Here is a 20,717-nt window from a genome sequence, read left to right on the forward strand (position 1 = left end):
TTTTGCACTGTAGAAGATTAACGTATCACAATTCAGATTAAACGGCTGAATATTTACAGGGTTTTCCAAGTCACTTTCGAATGTGCACATGTTTTTCAACAGCTGTGAAATGATGTATTTGCTACAAAATGAAATATCAGTTTTTATACATAATTTTCAACACATAACAAAAAACTGTCAAACTCGATCCAGCTTGAGGCGTGTTGAAAATTATAGTAATGAAATTAAAAATTATGTTTATAAAAATGAAATGTCAGATTGATGTGGATTAACATCTGGCACGCGGTGAATAACGATGTTTACATTTGAAAGTGACTTGGAAAACCAATACAAGAGGACATTTGAAAGAAAGTGAATTGGAAAAGTAATACAAATTTGAGGCTGTACTTGGTAGTATAACAATTATTTCTACTTGATTACACGTTTTGTTGGTTTCAGAAATTATTAAAAAAAAATGAAAACGGACTTAGTCGAAAGCCCATCGAAACAAAATCAACCGGGATAGGTTATAGCGTGATTGATCGTGGAACCCAGTGGGAAGTCATCAAATCTGTAATGTTCTACCAGAACTGCGGTCTCGAGAGTCGCTCATATTGCGCTTCTGATTCAATATACAGCAATCGTTCATGACGTAAGATGGTGCGGCATCCAGCAGAACAGTTTAAAATAATCTGTATGTATTTAATGTCTACGAAAGGAATAAATTACGGCCGTTTTTCAAGCACAGGCAGCAGGCGCAGGCCGTCCAGGACCGTTCGTTCAATTCGTTCCATAAATATTTTGCATCACAAAATTCACAAGTGAACCGGGAGGTGGAGAAGGGTGCCGCGATAAGCATTTGTTCTGCTGGCAAGACGAAGTAAGACCGATGATGCTTGGCGATTGGTATGTCTTTGGCAGATGTGTATTTGCTTTGTGGAGGATGATTATTGTTCGTCCCAGCGTTTGAGTGATTTGACAGTTAACGCATTCCACAAACCAAAAAAAAAAATGTCATGATTGCAGATCTTGTTTCCCGCACTGCGGTATTAGCCATTCGCCGAGAGCGCCAGATGTGTCCGTGTTTGCATCATCGGAATTCGGTGCCACAAGCATATTTTGCAGTAGAGCAGAAATGTGTGAATAGTTCAAATAAATCGTGCAAATTCTTTTCTCACACTTCACATCGCTGTTAGTTAACTTCTGCTTGCTAAAACGGCTGCGCTGCAAATTCGGCTGGTCAGCCTATCGGTGCATGTTTTTCAATTAGCTGTTCCGCCATTGTTTGACCGCTGATAATTGTTTGCAATCCCCTTTTTGGGCGACGCTTTCATTATCAACCTTTGCTTTTAATCAGTGCCATCCACGGGAGGGGTTTTACAATACACTGGTTTTGCAATGGCGTGTTGGTTTGGCCACACCGAGCAGCTTTATCTTAAAGTCGCGACATCGCTCGATTTTGTGCAGCTTAAACAAACACACTTCATGTGCCGCGGGAAGCTTGAAGCACACACAGCCCAGCACAATCGGAACAACGTTCACAGTTTGCTTGGCTTGCCGAGCAATTACAATACCGGTACTGTATTAATACATTTAAAGGCAAGAATGTTGTAATTACTTTTTAATCGCCCATTCGCACTGTTATCGATGAAGTGTGTCCGTTTGCCTTAGCAGCTTCAACACCAGCACAGGCACGATCGATAGTGAGAAAGGCAGTCATCCTGCATTAATTCATGAGTCACATGCGGGCGTGTAGGAGAGTGACAAGTAAAAAAATGTGCAAAGTATAACAATAACCAACCGTCTGGTGAGCGATCGGTCGGCTCAATGACAGGCACGATGAATTATTTTGAAGGAAAAAAAGCAACTTTGTTAGAAACAGTAAGTTCGCATGTATACATTTCCATTATCTAACGATTGATTATAATGTAGTGTTAGTAGCGTTATAATAAGACTTCTGACGCATAGAATGGCGCTATATCCTACAAGACAAGTCGTAGTTTAAATCCTATCAAGTTCCAGTTGATTAATACGCTATCATGCTATGGATAAACGCTATCGGGGCAGTCCCGTGGTACAGTCGTCAACTCGTACGACTCAATAACATGCTCGTCATGGGTTCAAGCCTACAATGGACCGGTCCCCGTAGTAAAGATTGACTATCCGGCTGCGTGGTAATGAATTAAGTCTCGAAAGCCTGTATAGGCCGGCATGGCATAAACTGTCATGTATTGTTGTATTATTTTCTTCTTCTTCTTTGGCACAATAACCGTTGTCTATTAAGGCCTATTTATTCAACTTGTGGGCTTGGCTTTCAGTGACAAGCAGGGTAGTCGGTCCTACGTACGGGGACACGATCCATTCGGGTCTTGAACCTATGATGGGCATGTTGTTGAACACGAGTACAAGAATGTACCACGAGAGAGGGCCTAATTGTTCAGTTACGTAAATTCATGGAATTTTAACAGATATTGAATTCTTAAAGGCGAATGAATGTTGTAAATATTTTACAGTTGAAGTGAATGCCTTGATCGTTTTTGAAGCATTAGTGGTTCCTAAAACCGGAATTATTGAAGCAGGAAGGAATATCTATCAATTGCACACAGTTCTTCAAAACAATTTCACACAATACCATGTCTAATTATTGTTGACGTTTATTGGGTCATGTCTCAACGACGTGCTCAATAGTGAGCAGTCCAACAAAAGAGACAGAAAGCTGATCTCACACAATTTCACGGAAATATGCATTAAAATTCATCACATGGATGGGATGACCCTATTGTATTGTTAGTGCTTCTAGCACGAACATACTAACGAATCATATCTGTCTAAATCACAAGTGTATGAAGTTGAATATCTATACAGTTTTTTTTTTTTTTGGAAAATATATTTAAGAGACCTCTCAAATTTGTAAAAATCCTTTTCAACATTTGTTCAAGTTTCTTGAAATCTCGCTGATCAATGTCATCAAAATGCTTACTGAAGGCTGATAAGAAATCTTCTGGGACCTTTATTCAACGATCACCTATCAGGGCCAGAAAAGTGGGTTTGCCTTTCCTCTGCGCATCGTGGAGCTATAGAAGGTCATCCTTGACTGAACGAATAATCGAATCTTTCGTACGATCTTCTGTATGTCAAGCCCGAGCTTTAAATACTCCGATCGCGTTCACTTTAAGCAATTGTGGCACTCCTATTTGCTCGAAACGTGCCGAGCGAATGAATCGGGGATGTAGAATCGAGATTTTTTTTTATAATTAGGTAAAGATCAACATGATCATTTGATCTGATATGATCTACTTAAAGGTTTTTCAAAACTTCAGTAATCTTGCTTGATGTTAAAACTGTCAACAACCTGGAGAACGCAATGTATGCAAACATAGTGAGTTTCAAATATCAAGAATATCTTAGAGACATATTCTGCTTCAAAATTGCTACTCCATAATTGGTTGTGCTCGAGAGGAAGTAAGGCTTTGATAGACAATGAAAATACCTTCCCAACAACGAGGTTTGCAAGCTTTACGACGACCTTACTATTGTGCTGTGTGTTGCTTTAGTCAGGGTGTTGTGGTGGGATGGTCATGCCATTGGAATGGTCGTAAAGTTTTTAAGACCGGCATAGACTCAATAGACAACCACAGGGGTGGATGGCTCAATTTGACTTGACTACTCTAGACGGCATGACTCCAAGCATCATAAAGTCTGAGATTAGCGATTGGCAAAGGGTTTTCAGTGAAACATCATAGAAATTCCATTTATTACGGTTACTTACATGAATTGAAGTTAATGCTTTGTTTGTAAGTAGGCAGCCTCGTTTACCAAAGGCGTGCAAACAAAAATACATAATGCTGTTAACGTTATGTGCATTTATTTTGGAAAAGAACCATTGTTTTTTCCCTTTGTTTTTGTCTTCTTAATATTAGCCCAACGACCGTGAATTATGATGTCTTATTGTATAAATGTACTCGCTCGTCTACAAAGCGTCTTTCGTTTGATGTATACTTATCTGTTTTTGGACAAAATATAGTAATATAGTGTATTTTTTCTTTGTTTTTTTTCTCTACTTTGATTTTGTTTCTTTGTTTATGTTGATTAATTGCTGATCATAATTATATTGTACAAAACAAACTCGCTGCATTGAATATTGTATTGAGAGATTCATGGAAAAACATATAAATGCATGTCCAACATGTTCAGATCAGTTGTCCTGTGGTACTCAGGAGTAAGCAATTAGGTATTTTTCTATTTCCATTGCCGATTCTGCTTAACTGCCAGCTTGCTCTAGAGGAAGGAGAAGATCCTCGTTCCAGAACAACGCATCCAGATCATTTTCCTGGCCAGTAAAGTCTTGTGCCCTGGAATCTGTCAAACCTTCCGGTACAGCATCGTCCTGCTGATCGTCCGAAAGTGCCTTTGGTGGTAAAAACATCAGCTCTTGCGCCATCGGTACAATCCTTTTGCCACGTGACGAGAAGAACGTATCCTTGTGCTCGTTGGCCAAATTTTCGAGCAAATTTCGGCGTAATCGATTCACAAGCGGCTGGTGAAGGTGCTGTAAGCTTGGCACGGCGAAACTACTCACTTTATCGTCAAGCGGAACCGTGTCACCACGGGCGGTGTTGGTCACCAGCGGTCTTATGTTGCTGCCGGCGTCGTACGCCAGAAGGTACTGCTTTTTGCCCCGATTCGGAAAGAAGTACTCGTCGGGTGAGCCACCCAGCAATACGTCAAACTTGCCCTTCTTGATCAGCTCGCCGTTCGTGGGTGCCTTCTTGCCCCGGTTCGGTACGAAGTAGTCGCCCTTCTCCAGCATCTGTTCGATGGTGATTTGTCGCTTTTCTGCTGGAATCTCAAAGCTGCCAAAACGGCGACCACGCGCCGGCATGAACACCAATGGAGAGGGAAGGCCCCGGATTTTAGGCTCCATTCGGCGGCGTCTTATCTGGCTGGGCGTGGGGCTGGTAGTGATGGATCCATCGCTCGGCAAAGCTGGTCGAGAAAACTGCAATGCTTCTCTGCGTGAGTGTATCAATAAATATGAAAGGAAGAATATTAGTGTACAAGTACAACGGTAGATTAAACATTGAATAACGATGGTTAAGTTTAAATTGTCAGAATGATTTAAATGATTGCATTTTGGTCATTTTACACAAACATAAAATATTTTCTCCATATTCCTTCGAAAACCTAACAAAATCCCTTGCGTCGACGAAAACAATTTCAATCTGTCCTGCATTCTTTAAAAGGAAATGCAATGAAAGTTTAAAACTTTCTTTAATGTAACCAACATACTCCTCTTTCCGAGAATCATAATAAAGTAGGAAAATGACAGATGTCCAAATATAATTTCTTCAAAAAATCATGTAGTCATTAACGAAGATTACCACATCTTGATTGAGGCTGTGTCACGTCTGTCTCTGTACGATACACGATAGCCAGATGAGAGTGAAACATCTTTTCGATAATGTCCCATTTCGTCATTATCGCCCAGATTAACCCATGACGGAACGAACCGAACCTCAAAAAACCCTCGCACTGTACAGATGATGTGATCGCCTTTCTACGCGCTTACCTCGTCTTACGGTGCCGTTCTTCATCGATCGGTTTCGAGGCGGGCGTGAGCGGTGTGGTGACGGGCATCCACTCCATCGCGGCCGGCGACGAGAACGACCCCGGATGCATCGGTTGATGATGCACGGCGACATACTTTCGCCCGCCTGTTTCGGCTTCACTGGGCGATGCAGATTCACGCGCCACGACAGATAGGGACAACACTCCGCAGCACACGGCCATCACGCCCACGGAAATTCGCGGCCGTTTCAGTGCCATATTCCAGCGAATCGTTAATTGCCAAAAAAGGGTGGCTGGTCGGTGGTTTCGCCGGGGATTGTATTTGGTTCGAGCTGCGGCAAACTTGATTCTCTCGATTCAAACCACTTTCTTGTTGGCTTCGCGACACTTGCCACGAAAATATTGCACCGTAGACACTATTCCGGGTGATATTCACACCATCAAAATGCACGCACAATGTTCTTGCAAGTGTACCGAGGAAAACCAACCCGGAGTATCGGTAGAAAAGATTTAGAAGACGTTTTGGGGCCGGCTTTTCTCGTAGCAGCCAACCACCTGGTGCATCTTTGCCTGTTGTACTGACGATCATGCAGGACAATGTGGCGTCTTATATAGTTTCTCCATCCCATTGTTCAACAGTCCTAGAATGTGGATGGTAAAAGCGAGAAAAGAAAGTGTGATTCCATTAGTAAAAACCCGGCTTGGAACGGAAAAAGCAAACGAGATCTTGATGTTTAGGAAGAAAGACATTTAGCCTGTGCTCCGGCTGTTGTCGTTGTTGCTCGTCGTTTTCCGTGTGCTGGCTAGTCCTTTGGGTAAAAACCGTCCCACGGACTGTGTACGACCATCCTGTAGGATCCTACGCACAAACCATGTAATGGGCAGGGAGCCAGCAGTCAAGGAAGGAAGGTGCCCATGGAGTGTAATCTGTTTTGTCATATTAAATTGTCTTGGGAAGCCCAAGTGTGTCGTGCATGAACACCGATTATTTGCTTATTTGCCAATGTCCTTATCATTGTTGCTGCTGTTTTTTTTCTCGTTGTCGCTGTGAAGACGCAAGGAATTGGAGTGAAATCGGACCGTCGCAACGTGCTTTACGAATGAGCTATTGGTGAGATTAAACATGTTTTGATTTGTACCGTTGCGATTAGAGCGAATCTAATTTTGTCAATTTGGTAATCGGAATTGTTAGTTTTTTTAAAGCGAACTTTTTCCTTCCTTACATAAATTTCATTTTTACTGTTCTGAGTACTATGTACAGTTGTGAGTAACGCATAATACGTTCCATATTAAAAATGTGTTGTGTTATGAATGATTTTTCTTCTTGATGTATTATACATCTTTTTATAATTACACAAGTGTTTGTATAAGCTGTTGCTGTAGCTGTCAAAATCCATACAAGTTGTCTACAACTGTTGCCCACAACAACGTTAACTTAGGCCCAGGTCTAAGTAATCGGGCACAGTTGCTAATTTAAGCTAAATAACAGTTCTCGAACAGACTGTACTTAAGATCGTTAGCCAATAATTATATGTTTGTTGAGTGTTGGACAGCCACCCGCTTTAATTTTGTTTTGTGTCACGTAATATGTACTTACGCGCCCATGTTTGTTTAGTATTCGAAACATTCTACACGTTGTGCCATGTTGTCTTTCATTTACCGCGTTGTTTGTTTTCGAATTTCTCCAAAAACTACTGCGTTTTCAATTCCAAAATTTTATAATTGGTTTAGGTATATTACAGGGTTAAAACTATAGTTCCGGTTCGTTAAGTAACTAGTTTCTTGCATTTGATTGCGATGTTGGGATTTCATACACAATATTGTTTTTTGATTTATGTCTTCAGTGGCAAATATCAGGTGAGGCATAATCTGCGTGCCTAGACCTAGCTGTACCGAAGAGCACTCCCGTATTTACTTCTGATGAAGTCTAACTCTAGATTGGACTTTTATAAACTTACAACTTGGTATGAGCTTCCCAAATCATGATGATGTCATTATTTTTTTTAAGTTTTCTCTCTGTTCTCTCGAATTCTCTACATAATTAAAATGATTTTAGAGCTGGAGATCAATGTAAGGCCTAGCATCTGTGAATAATTGATAATACTAGAATAGATAGATGTGTAAACTACTTGGTAATTTTACATTGGTCGACATAATGTAATCCGTTCAATTAAACATAACTACTAGCCAAAATTGCTTCATGCTCATATAACAAAATTAAATAATAAAATAGAGTTCCCGTTCCACTAATTCCCTTCATCAGATTGCGATATTATCTCATTAGGCCACCATAATAAAATTTCTGCTGCTCATTGATAGCACATCCACGTTCGGTTGTTGATTATACATTTCTTCTCTGTTTTTTCTTCGTTTAGGCGGAAATATCGGAAATGTTTGAGCAAACCCTGCTGGAGGGCAATGCAGCCCCAGCGGTGGCCAGCAGCAACGACACCGTCCGCGGGACAGGAAGCGACAAAAAGCGGAAAAACGATCTGAAGGTAAGCGAATGATTGGCCGCTTCCGGTGGGATGTGTTTTATGTTGCACGGCCAGTGTTTTATGTTTTCTTTATTTCACCGCCACTTCCTTGGGGTGGAAAACGGTCGGTGGCAGGCTTAAAACAATCGTTTCCGTTGTAAGCGTTGCGCGGTGTAGGCTCTTAATAAACGAACCAAACATTGTCCTCATTCCATTTGTAGGCTAACCGGGACGAAGCCACTGGATACGGGCGTTTAGTAAAGGCTGGTCCACACCTTCAACAGCATCATCATCACCAACAACAGCCACATCAGCAGAACGCTAGTCATCACGTAAAGTATGCAACCATACCGCACGCAAATGTTACCCAGCAGAGCAGTAGTGCCAGTGCCGGTGCGATCAGCTACGGCCGCACCAATCAATCGCTAGCAATTGACGGCTATGCGAAACGGACGCGAAATGCACAGGACCCTCGTTACCGATCGCACGACCGGATGGAAATGGTGAGCTCCTCGACCACTGTGCCGGCGGCGGCTTCAACACTGCCCAAGCCGAGCGTTCGGTCGCAGTCGGCGGGCGAAAACATGTCCTCCAGCGGGTACAGCAGCTACGGCCGGTACACGGAACGGTCGGACAGCCTGTCGGACGATATGAGCCTGCTGGACGTGGGAGCGCCGTCGTGTGACGACAGCCTGGAAGGAGCCGGAGACGACACTACGTCGGACGAGCGGGAGACGATAGTCAGTGGCGGTGTGCGTAAGCGCCTCCAGCAAAAAGACCCATCGGTGCAGGCACAGCGTGGTGCTGGTGCGATCGCACCGAGCAAAGACTTTGGCGGATACTATTGTAACAGCATCGAGCAGCAGCTAGGGGCGAACGACCGTGGGCTCAAGACAAGCACCAACAGCTTGCCGTCCGTGGCCGGAGGACACCGGAATTTGGCGCTACATCTAAAGTTCAAATCGCACCAAAGTGCGATCGACGCGAAGCGGAAACAGTTCTTCCTGACGCTCGACCAGGAACCGTTCCAACCGCTCAAGTCCAACATGGCCGATCTGCCGTCGCCGAGCAGCACGTCGCTGCACAGCGGCCACAACCATTTGATTGCGGAAGAGCTCGGTTCTAAATCGAGTTCCGCACCGGTACTGCTCAAGGATGAGGAGAACGTCCTCACGGTGGCACGGGTAAGAGACATACACAAAAAATAAGTTGTTTTGTGCGGCCTTGCTTGAATGATAGTTACTATATTCTGCTTCCGGTATTTTTGGCTTGCTATCTTTTACAGGCAAACCTCCGTTACTCGAGGTCACAAAGTGATCGGCATTTGGCGGGTGAGTAGAGGAGATAAGACTATCTTTTTTTCTTGCGTCATATGTTGCTTGAATGTCGTCTGGAATTATTCGCTTGTTTAGTTTCATTTACCCACTCAAACTTTCATTGCTGTATTTAAGACCAATTAAAGGAACGTACTAGTAACGGTTCCATTGAAATAGAAAATATTTATGAGTATGAGTATTTCTAGTGCATTTTGCGAGTATCGCTTGACTCTTTATTATCAAAAGAGATTTAGATGAGTTGAGACTACTGATTCAATAATTGAAACTTAATTCTATACTCACTTAAATGCGTTTATTTTCGATTCAATTCGTGCTGAGCGTGCCACGAAATATATTAACTGTTAAATGTGTGAGATATTAAAACATTAAAACTTACGCGCTATGTTACATTTTCTATGTAGCCTTGTATTTAAAAGTTTTGATTTGATTCCCCTTGTAATCTTCTGTCTCTCAAATGTATATGGCTCATGAATCTTTTTGATATTTTCTGTGCATCCAGCGGAACATTATCTCATGTTATGGTTTGTTGAAAATTCTATAGGCAGATCGGCCAATTCTGGGGAACGAATCTGTCTTTGGGAATTTTGAATGCTTATGCAAAACATAAGCCGAAAACACTAACAATAAACAATGATCAGAATCCAGGTTCGTCAGTTGTATGATCAACTCCTTACGAAACGTTTTGGATCGACAATCAAACTTAAGTGAATGCTAGTTCAAACAATAGCCTTGGCTATAATTCTAAAATTTTCTGGAATCTGGTTCGTGGAATGCTTTGAGTCTAGTTGCCGATAGAACCATCTAAAGATGTGAAAATTGTTGGTATCCAATAAAAATGTGCAGAGAAACTTTTACAAATTGACAAAAATTATCCGCAAAGAGCGTTTGATGGTTTTTGGTAAACAAAATAGATGTTTTGACGCAGGATAACGCCATTTCGAAATAAGTATACAGAGCATTAACTGGCATGAGACCGAATTACGTCTCTTATGTAAATGCGTATTCTAGAAATTTTATAAACAAACCGGATTCACAACTAGAGATGAGAACACTGAATAAATGTTCCTATCTGTCAAACGTCGCCTTCGCTCGTTTGACGGTTGAGCTGAATTCTTTGAGTAATAGTATGGATACATCTCAGCATACAGTTTATGTATTTATGATTGTTGCATGTTCTATTTTTATGACTCAATGTTTTGGAGTATTATTAGTATTAAGTAATACTGATATCAAATGAGTTATTCACTAGTTAGCGTAGAGAGTAAGCGAGATTAATCCCATAAAAATGCCTGCCAGAGAGTTAATTAGTTGAATCGCAAACGAATAATAAAATAATTTATATTGTGTATGCTTTTTTGTGAATCTTTAACGAGTGCGTGAAAGATTCAAATCCTTATAATCACTCTTCTACTTTGATTCAAAACACTGAAATAAGTGCGTATCTTCAAAAATTCATGAATTTATAATAGATTAATATGAATATTTAAAGATTCTCATGAATCTATTTAGATTCATTGGTGGATGTATGAATTTCAAGATATTGAATTGCGCGATTCCATTGTACAAGCTTTTGAGATTTTGAGATCTTTATAGAATCATTAATCTTTCGAGATTCATCCATCATTCCATTCGAGATACAGATTCATTGAATCACGTCAATAATTAATTGAGATGTATACATTTGAATCAGATTTACACAACACTAGAAAGTACATCCCCAACACAAATAAACTAATCCGTTGCCGCTTAGGTGACCAATTTTCTACCTTTTTTGTTAAGTTCTTAACGTGTTAACACTACACTGTACACTGAACTGGTCAACTTCATTAAACTGGTGAAATTACCAAAAGATTTTGAACAAAACCAATCATCTTGTGGAAGCCTGGAACCATCCTGAAAGACCTACAAGGACAATGATTGACTTCAGAGAAATTATTCGAAAAAGAAAAAGCTAATTACAAGATGCTTATTGTAGAGTAAGAGTATCAAAAATGTGTTTTTATTCCATTTGTTGTACGCATAAAAACCAAAAAAACAACAATCAAAATAACACAAAACAACAATAAAAAACTGTAAGAATTGCAAGGAACAACAAGAAATAGTAGAAATCCTTGAACGGTCCGAAGAAACTTAATTCGACTCCAACTGCCGTTTGCTTCGTGAACCCTGGGCAATCTATGCTGATAACCTTCTAGTGCGATAATCATACATTCATGCTACACAACGTTAACGGGGTTCCCACTTTAATGAACCAACCTATTCCGGCGCACAGACGATAATGTGGCAGTTGTTTCCCGCACTGTCCCCTCGGATGGGACAGCCAAACAGCATGGGCATGAGATTTGGATTGTTTCCCCGCGCCCGGCCTGGAATGCGCATAATTAAAAAGCGAACAAGTGGTTGAAAAGCTGAAATGTGTCTGAAACGGCACGAGCCCGGCATGTTGCAAATTCCAACGCCAAATTCTCCACACACTCTCTCATCAACATTAAGCTTGTTGCATCTAGAATGTAGCTAACGAACGAGCAACCAATCGATGCCGGTACAAAGTTTCCGGAAATTAATTGTGGCTCAGAATGACTAGTTACTGTTTCTCGTTGCCACTGATTGCCCATGATCAAGCAGTTGGGTAAGCTGCTATGCAGGGCTGTGAAAATGTACGTTATATTCTACGTTCCTATTAGAAGTAGGAAGAAAAAAAGGAATAGACAAACTATTTTAAATCTGAATAACATTATTGATCTTTCAAGCCGTTGCCGTGGACGTTTTACAACCGTCTATCTTTGCAGCATCTTCATTTTACGCATAAAACATTGTGGCGCGTTGGCAAAGTATCTCATATTTTCATGACCTTTATGCTGTTCAAAGGAAGGTGGCGAAGGCAAGCAACGATTTCGGGGCGCAAAAGTGCGTAGCTCGTGGAGCGTGTTGCGTTGTTGATGGTGGATGGTCTGATTTTGTGGGCTCTGTGTTGTGTTTTATGTACGGGCAAGTTTTACGCACATAGCTGCGAAACTCGCCCCAGTGTACATAAGGCTAGCTTGCTGCACGGTTCTTGTACACAATCAGAATCAAAAAGGCGTTCCTTCCCTACCCCTCCCAGCCCGGTCCTACGTTTCCCTTTCGATGTTGTGGAAATTGCGGCTAACGTCACAGTAAAATGCTTTGCCGAGACACGCTGAGAGTCCTGCGAGAGCAGCAAGCACGCTCTGTGCCTGCGAGAACCTGCGAGCATCCGCTGAAGTTCTCCAGAAATCCTCCGCTACTCCCCCACAAAAGCACCACTCTCCACGTGCCCAACAGGGTAGATAGATGTCTCGCGCGTACTCACACAGCTTTCCCTCCATCCATCTCGATATGCTGTTGCTCCTGCTGCGGCTGCGGCTGCTTTCTCCAGCTTCTGGCACGTCGGCACGAGATATCCTTTTGCTCGGCGTCGCTCATTGTCAGTTGGTCAGTCCTGCCGTTGGCTGGTGTGACGGTGTGCTGCCGTCCTAGCTGGCCGGAATTAATTGTTGTTTCTTGCTTTTCGCTTAGCTTCTACTGGCTTGGCTGTTCTTGTGTTCTAGTGTGTTTAGTGTTTAGTTACGAATTACTGCTGAGGAAAATTGAAAAAGCGCTCCCGTGCACACAGAGCACGGTGTATGTGTGTGTTGTTTTTGTGTGTTTTCGTGCGTGCACAATATCGGGCACTTTATTGTCAGGTTCGGCAAGAACAGGGAACGCTACGAGGCTCTAGACTGCGAGCGTGAAGTGAAGGTTGGCTGTGTTTTCTTCGCACCAGAATCGCTATTCATATAATTCGCTTGTGCTGCCAAACGCACAAATAAACAAATTAGTCGTACCCTTTTCAATTCCGCAAAAAGGTGCGTCTGTTCGCCCGAAGCATTTACGCACCCGCCGCCTCCGCTGTTTTTTTTTTTTATTTTGCGCGCGCATTAGAAGCTGCGGATCCAGGCCGCGCTCAGGAACACCGCGCAAACGGCACCGCTACGACCACAATAATGCACCGCAGGATGTCCAGCATTCGGGAGTACAAGTTTTTCCGCAGCTTTTCCGCCAAGATCGAGAACTGGCACATACGCAAGGCGGAATCGCTATGGAAGAAGATGCGGGAAAGGAAAATTGCAGGTAATACATACATGGAAGGTGGGAGGCGGGTGGCGGGAGGGTTTTAAAAGAATGATAGAGTGTGCATACACGCACACACACACATACGTGCAGAGACACACAACAATGGGGCTCTTTGGATGGCGCGTGGGAGCTCAAAACCGTTGTCGTCCTTCCTGTGGTGGGAACGAGGACCTGTGATGCGGTAAAGAAGGGGCTGAATGAAGGATGATTGTGTGGCCATCCCCGGGGCAGACACGGAACGAAGCAAGGCTGCTCTGTCCTCGGGTGGCGGTGGAAAGTCATCTGTTGCTCTTCATTGAGAGAGCACAGCCCCAACGGTGTACCGGATACTGAACCCCGTTGCATGCTGTAGTTGATGTTGTGTATGTGTGTCGGTGGGAAAACCGGGAGTAGAAGTACACTAGGAAGGCTTTCATCCTCTTTGCCGACGACGGATGGGAACGTAACCAAACGAGACATAAAGTAGCAAGTGGAATTGAATATCAGTTAATTAGAGGGAAAGAGAACGCTGCGCAAAAGAGAACGAAGAGAGAGAAAAAAGAGAGAGAGAGCGAGAGAGAGAGAGAGGCATTGTTGCTTGTGCGGGAGTTTGGCCGGAGCATCTACACCCAGAAGCAGAGGGGGACGGAGAACGGGAGAAGTCCTTTTTCCCGCCCCTTTTGGTCGCACTGGTGGTATGGCTATTTTTAAATCGTCCTTCGTCCTTGTATATTGATAAATTGATTGATGAATAGGTATGCAAAATTACAGCGAGGGTAGCAAAAAAGGGTGAAAAACGCCATAGACACAGCCATTGGTTCGTGCTTATAACGCGGCCATCGTTGATGATGGTGGCAAAAATGGGGCCATTTGAATGTGAACGTCACTGCCATAGGCCCTGTGGGATGCTGTGGTGTGGCGGTTTTGATACGGGGCCCATTCTAAGCGCTTTAGCTGCAATGCTGTGCTTGGGCTATCCTGATGCTGTTTGGAATCATTTTCATCCCCCACTGTGGGCGGCAAAAAAGCGCTCTGGGTGCTAAATGGAGGGGAGTTTTTTTTTGTTGAGAGTTTCTTTTTTTGCTATTTCAGCTATTGTTCTTGTACATCATCAACAAAAGAATAATACACATAAAACACAAAGCAAAACGTACTATGTGTGTGTGTCCCTTTTCGTTGCTGCAGCGTCATATGCGACGGGTGGATTTGTTTGAAGGCGACAGTTTGAACGTTCGATAAACGAACGCGCGTCAGCCCGCCACAAGCGCTCCCTGCTGCCTTTATGCTCCGGTCTCGTGATCGAATGACACTTGTTATCTATAGCCTATGGCTGGAGGGTAAGGAATGGGGGGTGGGGGTGGGGGGGGGGTGGTAAATATTCAATAGCAGATGGGAATTTGCTTGATAAGTTTATTGAATTTAGCCCTTGCGATACTGCGTACTGCGCTGATGTTCGTTTGCAGAAGCTCTGCTGCGTTAGTAAACGTTCCCAAATGGGAATGAGTTGCTTCGCTTCATTGTGATTTGTTACTGCGAATGAGACATCTGATGGGCCTATTCTTCCCTTGTACTACTACTGCACCAAGACCCCTGTGATGTACGAATTCCAGAAGATTGATTGCGCGTTTTATTTGATTATGTGGTGTACGCTCATTTATGCAATGTGTTGTTGCAATGTGAACTCGCTCGAAGCTAATGATTCGCTTGAATTCGTACGCACGTACACACGTGCTGCATTATAATCATGCGTATCAAATGCGTAAATTTAAAATGTATTCATTTTGACGGGCAGAGGCATATTGTACAACTGTATCGTGCATAAAAATGCGTTCTAGAAATTCCCTTTTTTATTTGCTCGTCTTAAAAATTCATCATTGATTTAACTGTGCATGAGGTACAAGGTTGAAGGCAAAAGTATCGATAGGGACTGAAGGGAATATGAGTGTAGCGAAGGAACTGTATCTCCTATGCTTCTCAACATCAATTGATCTGGTGTCTTCTGGTTACGGCTGAGCGATACGAAAAATGTGCATCTCGAACAAAACAGAGTAAATCTGTTGATAGATAAAGTCATCTGAAGAATCGATAGGAATTCATCACCAATCATCGATAGATTGTTTTGCTGAAACAAGCTATTTTACCCAAATATTTTCAAGACATACTTTTTGAGCTTGTGTTCCAAGATTCCTAGAGTGTGAATAGCTTGAGAAACATCGTTGTGTGTGCCTTTTCGGACACTCTTTTTAAACTCTGGATATTTTGGACACCCTGAAAGCTTGTCAGAACTGTACCAGTCAACGGAGTTTTGTGATTTTCTTCGGAGAGATTTTCTCAAAACATGAATCGAGTTAATTGAAAAGCAAAGTTTCCTGTAGCGAGTGCAAATTAATTATTTGAACAAAGCTAATGTATGGTTCACGTTTTTGATGGCTGTAATTGACTTTATGAACTTTATAAACTTCTCTTTGCAGATTCTCATGTAATTATCAGTTTTGGGCCTATATACAAGAAAGGAAACCCACAAATATCAAAAGAATTGTTTTTGTATGTTTTGGACAAATAGGGCATCTTCGGCCTCCTATTTCTTCCCCAAAGTGAAAAGATGGCACCGTTTTGTGGGCTTCCCGCAGCTTTGTGTCAGTCGTCGTGGGTTCGGAATATTTTGTCCGGGAGTTTCTGTTTATAGCTGAGGCCTGGAACAATTTAAAAATAGAATTTGCCATTTATAGTATACATCTTTGAATAATAGTGGCTTGATGTTGTTATTTCTAAACCATACATGGTAAATGGTACAAAAAGGCCTTAAAATACATATAGAAGGTTGAAATGTGTGTATTTATTCGTTTTTTTAAAGAAGATGTCGTACACAAAAATATACTTGCTACATTGCAAATGCTTGTCAAGTCATACCGGTCACTACTAAGATATTGCTTACACGAACGTTCCATCAGAGATACTGGCTGGATATCGGCAACTTGAAATTCTTATCACTGTGGTGCAAAAACAGGGAGAGAAAGAGTGAGAAGAAAAGAACACACCCACAGTCACGTTGTTATATTTTCGGTTTATTTTGGTTCGAAAAACAGTTGCGCGATCCACCCGTCCGCCCGCGGTCGTGACTGATTAATTCCAGCCTATCGAGAACCCGTGGTCGACTCTGATGTCACCAGCCGGAGTTGGTTCTCGCGCTCAACCGTACTTTGCCGTAGTGTGTCCCCAGCCTCAGTGCATTGTCTACGCAGAGGACGACAAGTAGATACCCCCAAACGTTGTGTCTTGTGACCTACCACCAAAAAAAGCGATTCTAAGTGTTTCGTGTCCGAGCGACTATACTGCCGGGATTCGAACCGATTTCGAGCGCGTACCTATTGCAGACATCGAACTGGCAGACAGGATGGAGCAATATGCATCGAAAAAGTATCCGATAGCGGCGAAAAGCCGCAAATCAAAGCTTAATTTCCTTGCCGGAGTTCAAAGTCACTACGAGAAGAAGCAAAAAGATTCGTCCGGAACCAAGGAACCGAAACTGAACCTGTCTGTACCGGGCACTCCCGTTTGTTCGCGTTATTTGCGCCGACTTTCGCAAGGGTTGGCGAGTGATCACGATGACCAGAAACCGTCCAACAATGGTCCCATGGAAAATGAGCTCATCATCAGCAGCCTTGTGCTGGATAAATTTCTCAAGGATATGCAAACACTGTCGGTAGACGGCGCGGACAGCGCACCGTCCCAGGAGGGGGCAAAGCAAGGGGCAATCCATGACACGACCGAAGAGTTCTTTAGCAAGTCCGAAGAACGGAAAGCCTATCATCGGACGTTCTCCGAGGCTGTCGGGGTCGTTGGAGCGTCCCCAGTGATTGAGAAGAATCCGGTGGTGAAGAAATACTTCGAAGAGTCCGCTAGTCAACGGACCTTTCGGAGGGACTTTTCCGAAGCGTACGGTGAACTGATCGAACCGGAACCTATCGTTGCCTCGGAAAAGAGCTCAAAAAAGAAGAAAACCAAGAAAGCCAGCTCCAAGTCAGCCAAGTCCGGTGAAAATCGTCCACCGAAGCTGATCAGCGATTCTTCGGACGATGAGCGATCGGAAGAGGATAGAAGCGAGTTCCTGCAGGAGCTGGAGCAGTTGAAGCAGTCCAAGCAACGGCTGGAGGAAAAGCTACACGCCTACCAGGCCAAGACGGTCCCGGACGCCCCGGTTGCAGCGGAGGCGAAAAGCCCCCAACAGTTCTTCGAAGAGTCGGAACAGGCACGAACCTATCAGCGAACGTTTTCGCAAGCCGTACAAACGTTCCCCGGCGGAGCGCGAGAGCCACGTGATCCGGCAGTGGTGCAGTACTTCAACGAGTCTGCCTCGCGTCAAACCTTCCGGCGCGAATTTTCCGAGGTGTACAACGAGTATGAACCGCCGGCGCCAGTGGAGCATCCCAACTTTAAGCCGACCGTGCCGGGAACACCCATTAGCTCCCGGCATTTGCATAAATTAAAAAAGGGTGCCGAGCCGGCCACGGGTAGTGCGGAACAGCAGCCATCACTGCCCCCGGCCAGTGGCCATTCGGCGTCCCTGGCGGAGCAGCTGGAAGCGTTCAACAAAGAGCTCGATAACCTGCGGCAGAACAAACCGTCCGTTACGGCGACGACCACGACGACAGCCTCCTCCACCGTGGACAGCTTCTGCGTGGACAGCTATCTGGACAGCTCGAGCGAGAAGAAAACGTACGCCCGTTCGTTCTCCGAGGCTGCCCGGCCGTTTGTCCAATCGGACGTGAAAAGCCCCACGGTACGGACGTTTTTTGAAGACTCTTCCCGCAAGGGCACACTGCGGCGAGATTTTTCCGAGGCGTACCAGGAAGTCGAGGTGGTGGCACCAGCCTCACCACCGCCCAAGGCGAGGACGGCACCACCGGCAGCTGATGTAACGGCGACAACAAAGCCAACCGATGCATCATATGACCTGGATCAAGATAACAGACCCATTTTATGCCCCGCCGGCGATGATAACCCATCCAACGAGCGGCACCCGCCCGTAGGCGCCAGGGGTGGACCCATCACCATCCCCGGCACACCCATTAGCTCGCGTAAGCTGGCAGCCTTCCGGCGCAGCACCAGCGTGGAGCCTGCCGGCAGCCAGGCGGCCGAAGCAGCAGTAGCAAAGACACCCGAGGCAACCCTGGGAGGAGGAGGCGGCATTCCGGCATTGGCTCGTGTGCCACTGACGCCGCAGCTTGATGGTAGGAAAAAATTTAGCACTGAAAAATTTTTTGCAACGAAATTCTTCAAACGGGCGCGTAGTTTCAGTGGCACCCAGTCTGGCGGCCACCGGGATGACAACGAGCCGACGGGACGACGGGCCAACCGACACGCTGCCGTAGGGGATGCGGGTGAGGAGGAGCAGGAGCCGCACCAGCGGGACGACGGGCGACGTCGCATCGAACCGGAAGGCGGAAGGGAAGCGGGTGTAGCTGCGTCGCAGGTTGTCGAGCTTGACCGAGAGTTCTGGAAGAGATTCGGCGCTCAGAAGGATTAATGGATGAAGACAAAACAAAAAAATGGAAGCCACGGGCAGATAAGGCAGAACTGCGGCAAACGCGAATGCACTAGAGAGGAGACAAGTGTTAGAAAAAAGTTTGTGTTTTATCAAAAATGATTTACACTCGGTAGGATTTCGTATTATTTTCAAAATTTTGCTGATTCGCCAACAATTATGTATTATGTATAAAGCTGAATAAAATTATTGAGGAAATATTACAAATAAATGAAGCATTCCATCAACCTTTTCGATTTCGGACGGAACGGAACGTTCTTGTATGTTGTTTAGAAGATATTTACATTTTATGAAAGATTATCGAATCTTTCAAAACTGGTTTTATTTATCTATATGAACACAAATTAATTGTTTTAAACGATACTTTTTTCGCTAGATGTTGCATGTCTATTAATTTATTACGATGGCATCAATATAAAGTTTTTTTTTAATTTTTAATGATGTTTGTAGTGTAATTACATACCTAAGACTTTGCAGTAATACCTAGATTATGTTAAAAAAAGAGTTTTTGTTGATGATAAAGTTGTTCACGTCATTTTAATGAAGCCGGACGAAAAGAAACTACATACTAGAAACAAGAACCTATAAATGATAAAGTAAAAAATATACGAAAAATAGATTAAAAAAAAGAAATGATTTCATAAGTAATTGAACAAATATTGGCAAGTAAAGACAAGAAAATGAATAATTAAGAGCGAAAAGAAACACATAAAAAACGAATAAAGTATACAGAGTTTACCAGGGGTTCTCATAGTTGTCGGACACTATCTTGACTCTTTCTTATTGGAAGTAAACTTCATGTGTTGGAAATTGGACTCGCATGGATGGCACGCTTTTTGGACAGACTCCTTGAAAATTATATATTGGATTTGTCCAACAAGGGTGCTATAGAGTCCAATTCCCATTATATTAAGTTCATTTCACTTATGAAAGAGTCAATAAAGTCAATAAATTCCCATTACATTAAGTTAATTTCACGCATGAAAGAGTCAATAAAGTGTCCCATAGCTATGAGAACAATGCATTATAAGTAATAAGGTACGCACGGAACAAGTAATTAATAACGTATATAAATTAATCAATTGAAAGATGAATTCGAAAATTCTTTTGAAACATTTATGAAATATATGTACTTCGAAATGTGTTGAATCAAATATTTCTTAGGCTACAAACAAAACAAAGCAGATAATAGATCATGTGGGAGGTATCAGTAGTTTCTTTTGAAAATAGCCATCCTGAACCATCCTGTATGCTTTATCAATGTAGAAGTAAACGCAAAGGCTAGTTCCTTCTAGTTTGCTTGTAATTTATTAGCATAAAATTATTTGTATCGCATTTATTACAACAGTTCCTATTTCATTTTTTATTGTTATAGAAATCGAAGCGATTGAAGCATGCCGTTGGTTACGTGCCGCCGGCTTTCCACAGTACGCCCAAATGTACGAAGGTAAGCTTTAGCCTGCATCGACCATATTTTTTCCACGGTTGCTTATCACCCTTCATTTCGATTGCCACAGATCACCAGTTTCCCATCATCGTGGAGGACGTGGCGAAAGATCACCCATTCCTGGAGCCCGACCCACTGCAGTCCCTGTTCCGTCGACTGCACACACTCAACCGTTGCGCAAACATGCATCTCGATGCGCATCAGCATACACCAAAACCTTCGGTAAGACACACGGACGCCATCGAGCGCAA

The 20,717-nt window shown here is 43.4% G+C and overlaps 3 protein-coding genes across 6 annotated transcripts in view; 2 read left to right on the forward strand and 1 right to left on the reverse strand.

Annotated features, from left to right (window-relative positions):
- Window positions 1-20,717, forward strand: part of LOC121592463 — a 31,997-nt gene that overhangs the window by 6,137 nt on the left and 5,143 nt on the right. For all 4 annotated transcript variants that reach the window (XM_041913916.1, XM_041913914.1, XM_041913915.1 and 1 more), the window contains 5 exons: window positions 7,923-8,045; window positions 8,246-9,208; window positions 9,310-9,355; window positions 20,395-20,466; window positions 20,537-20,688. In XM_041913916.1, coding sequence (XP_041769850.1) covers window positions 7,923-8,045; window positions 8,246-9,208; window positions 9,310-9,355; window positions 20,395-20,466; window positions 20,537-20,688 — 1,356 coding nt within the window. The remainder of the gene's footprint in view (window positions 1-7,922; window positions 8,046-8,245; window positions 9,209-9,309; window positions 9,356-20,394; window positions 20,467-20,536; window positions 20,689-20,717) is intronic.
- Window positions 3,828-6,314, reverse strand: LOC121592468. The gene is made up of 2 exons (XM_041913940.1): window positions 5,549-6,314; window positions 3,828-4,991 (listed from the first exon to the last, which is right to left on the reverse strand). Exons 1-2 carry the CDS (start codon window positions 5,803-5,805, stop codon window positions 4,241-4,243), a joined length of 1,008 nt encoding a protein of 335 aa, XP_041769874.1. The 5' UTR covers window positions 5,806-6,314; the 3' UTR covers window positions 3,828-4,240.
- LOC121592465 (nucleolar and coiled-body phosphoprotein 1-like) lies at window positions 16,307-19,011 on the forward strand. Its single transcript, XM_041913926.1, has 2 exons — window positions 16,307-18,705; window positions 18,767-19,011. The coding sequence occupies exons 1-2, from the start codon at window positions 16,869-16,871 to the stop codon at window positions 18,844-18,846; spliced, it is 1,917 nt and encodes a 638-aa protein (XP_041769860.1). The 5' UTR covers window positions 16,307-16,868; the 3' UTR covers window positions 18,847-19,011.

The sequence above is a fragment of the Anopheles merus genome, chromosome 2L (assembly GCF_017562075.2).
Source record: "Anopheles merus strain MAF chromosome 2L, AmerM5.1, whole genome shotgun sequence".
Classification (NCBI taxonomy): domain Eukaryota; kingdom Metazoa; phylum Arthropoda; class Insecta; order Diptera; family Culicidae; genus Anopheles; species Anopheles merus.

Bases quoted from the DNA above. Each gene is read 5' to 3' on its own strand.
- LOC121592468 (XM_041913940.1), bottom strand. From the start codon at position 5,805: ATGGCACTGAAACGGCCGCGAATTTCCGTGGGCGTGATGGCCGTGTGC. The intron at 4,992-5,548 runs GTAAGCGCGTAG...ACACTCACGCAG, and splicing joins GAACGGCACCGTAAGACGAG to AGAAGCATTGCAGTTTTCTC.
- LOC121592465 (XM_041913926.1), top strand. From the start codon at position 16,869: ATGGAGCAATATGCATCGAAAAAGTATCCGATAGCGGCGAAAAGCCGC. The intron at 18,706-18,766 runs GTAGGAAAAAAT...ACGGGCGCGTAG, and splicing joins ACTGACGCCGCAGCTTGATG to TTTCAGTGGCACCCAGTCTG.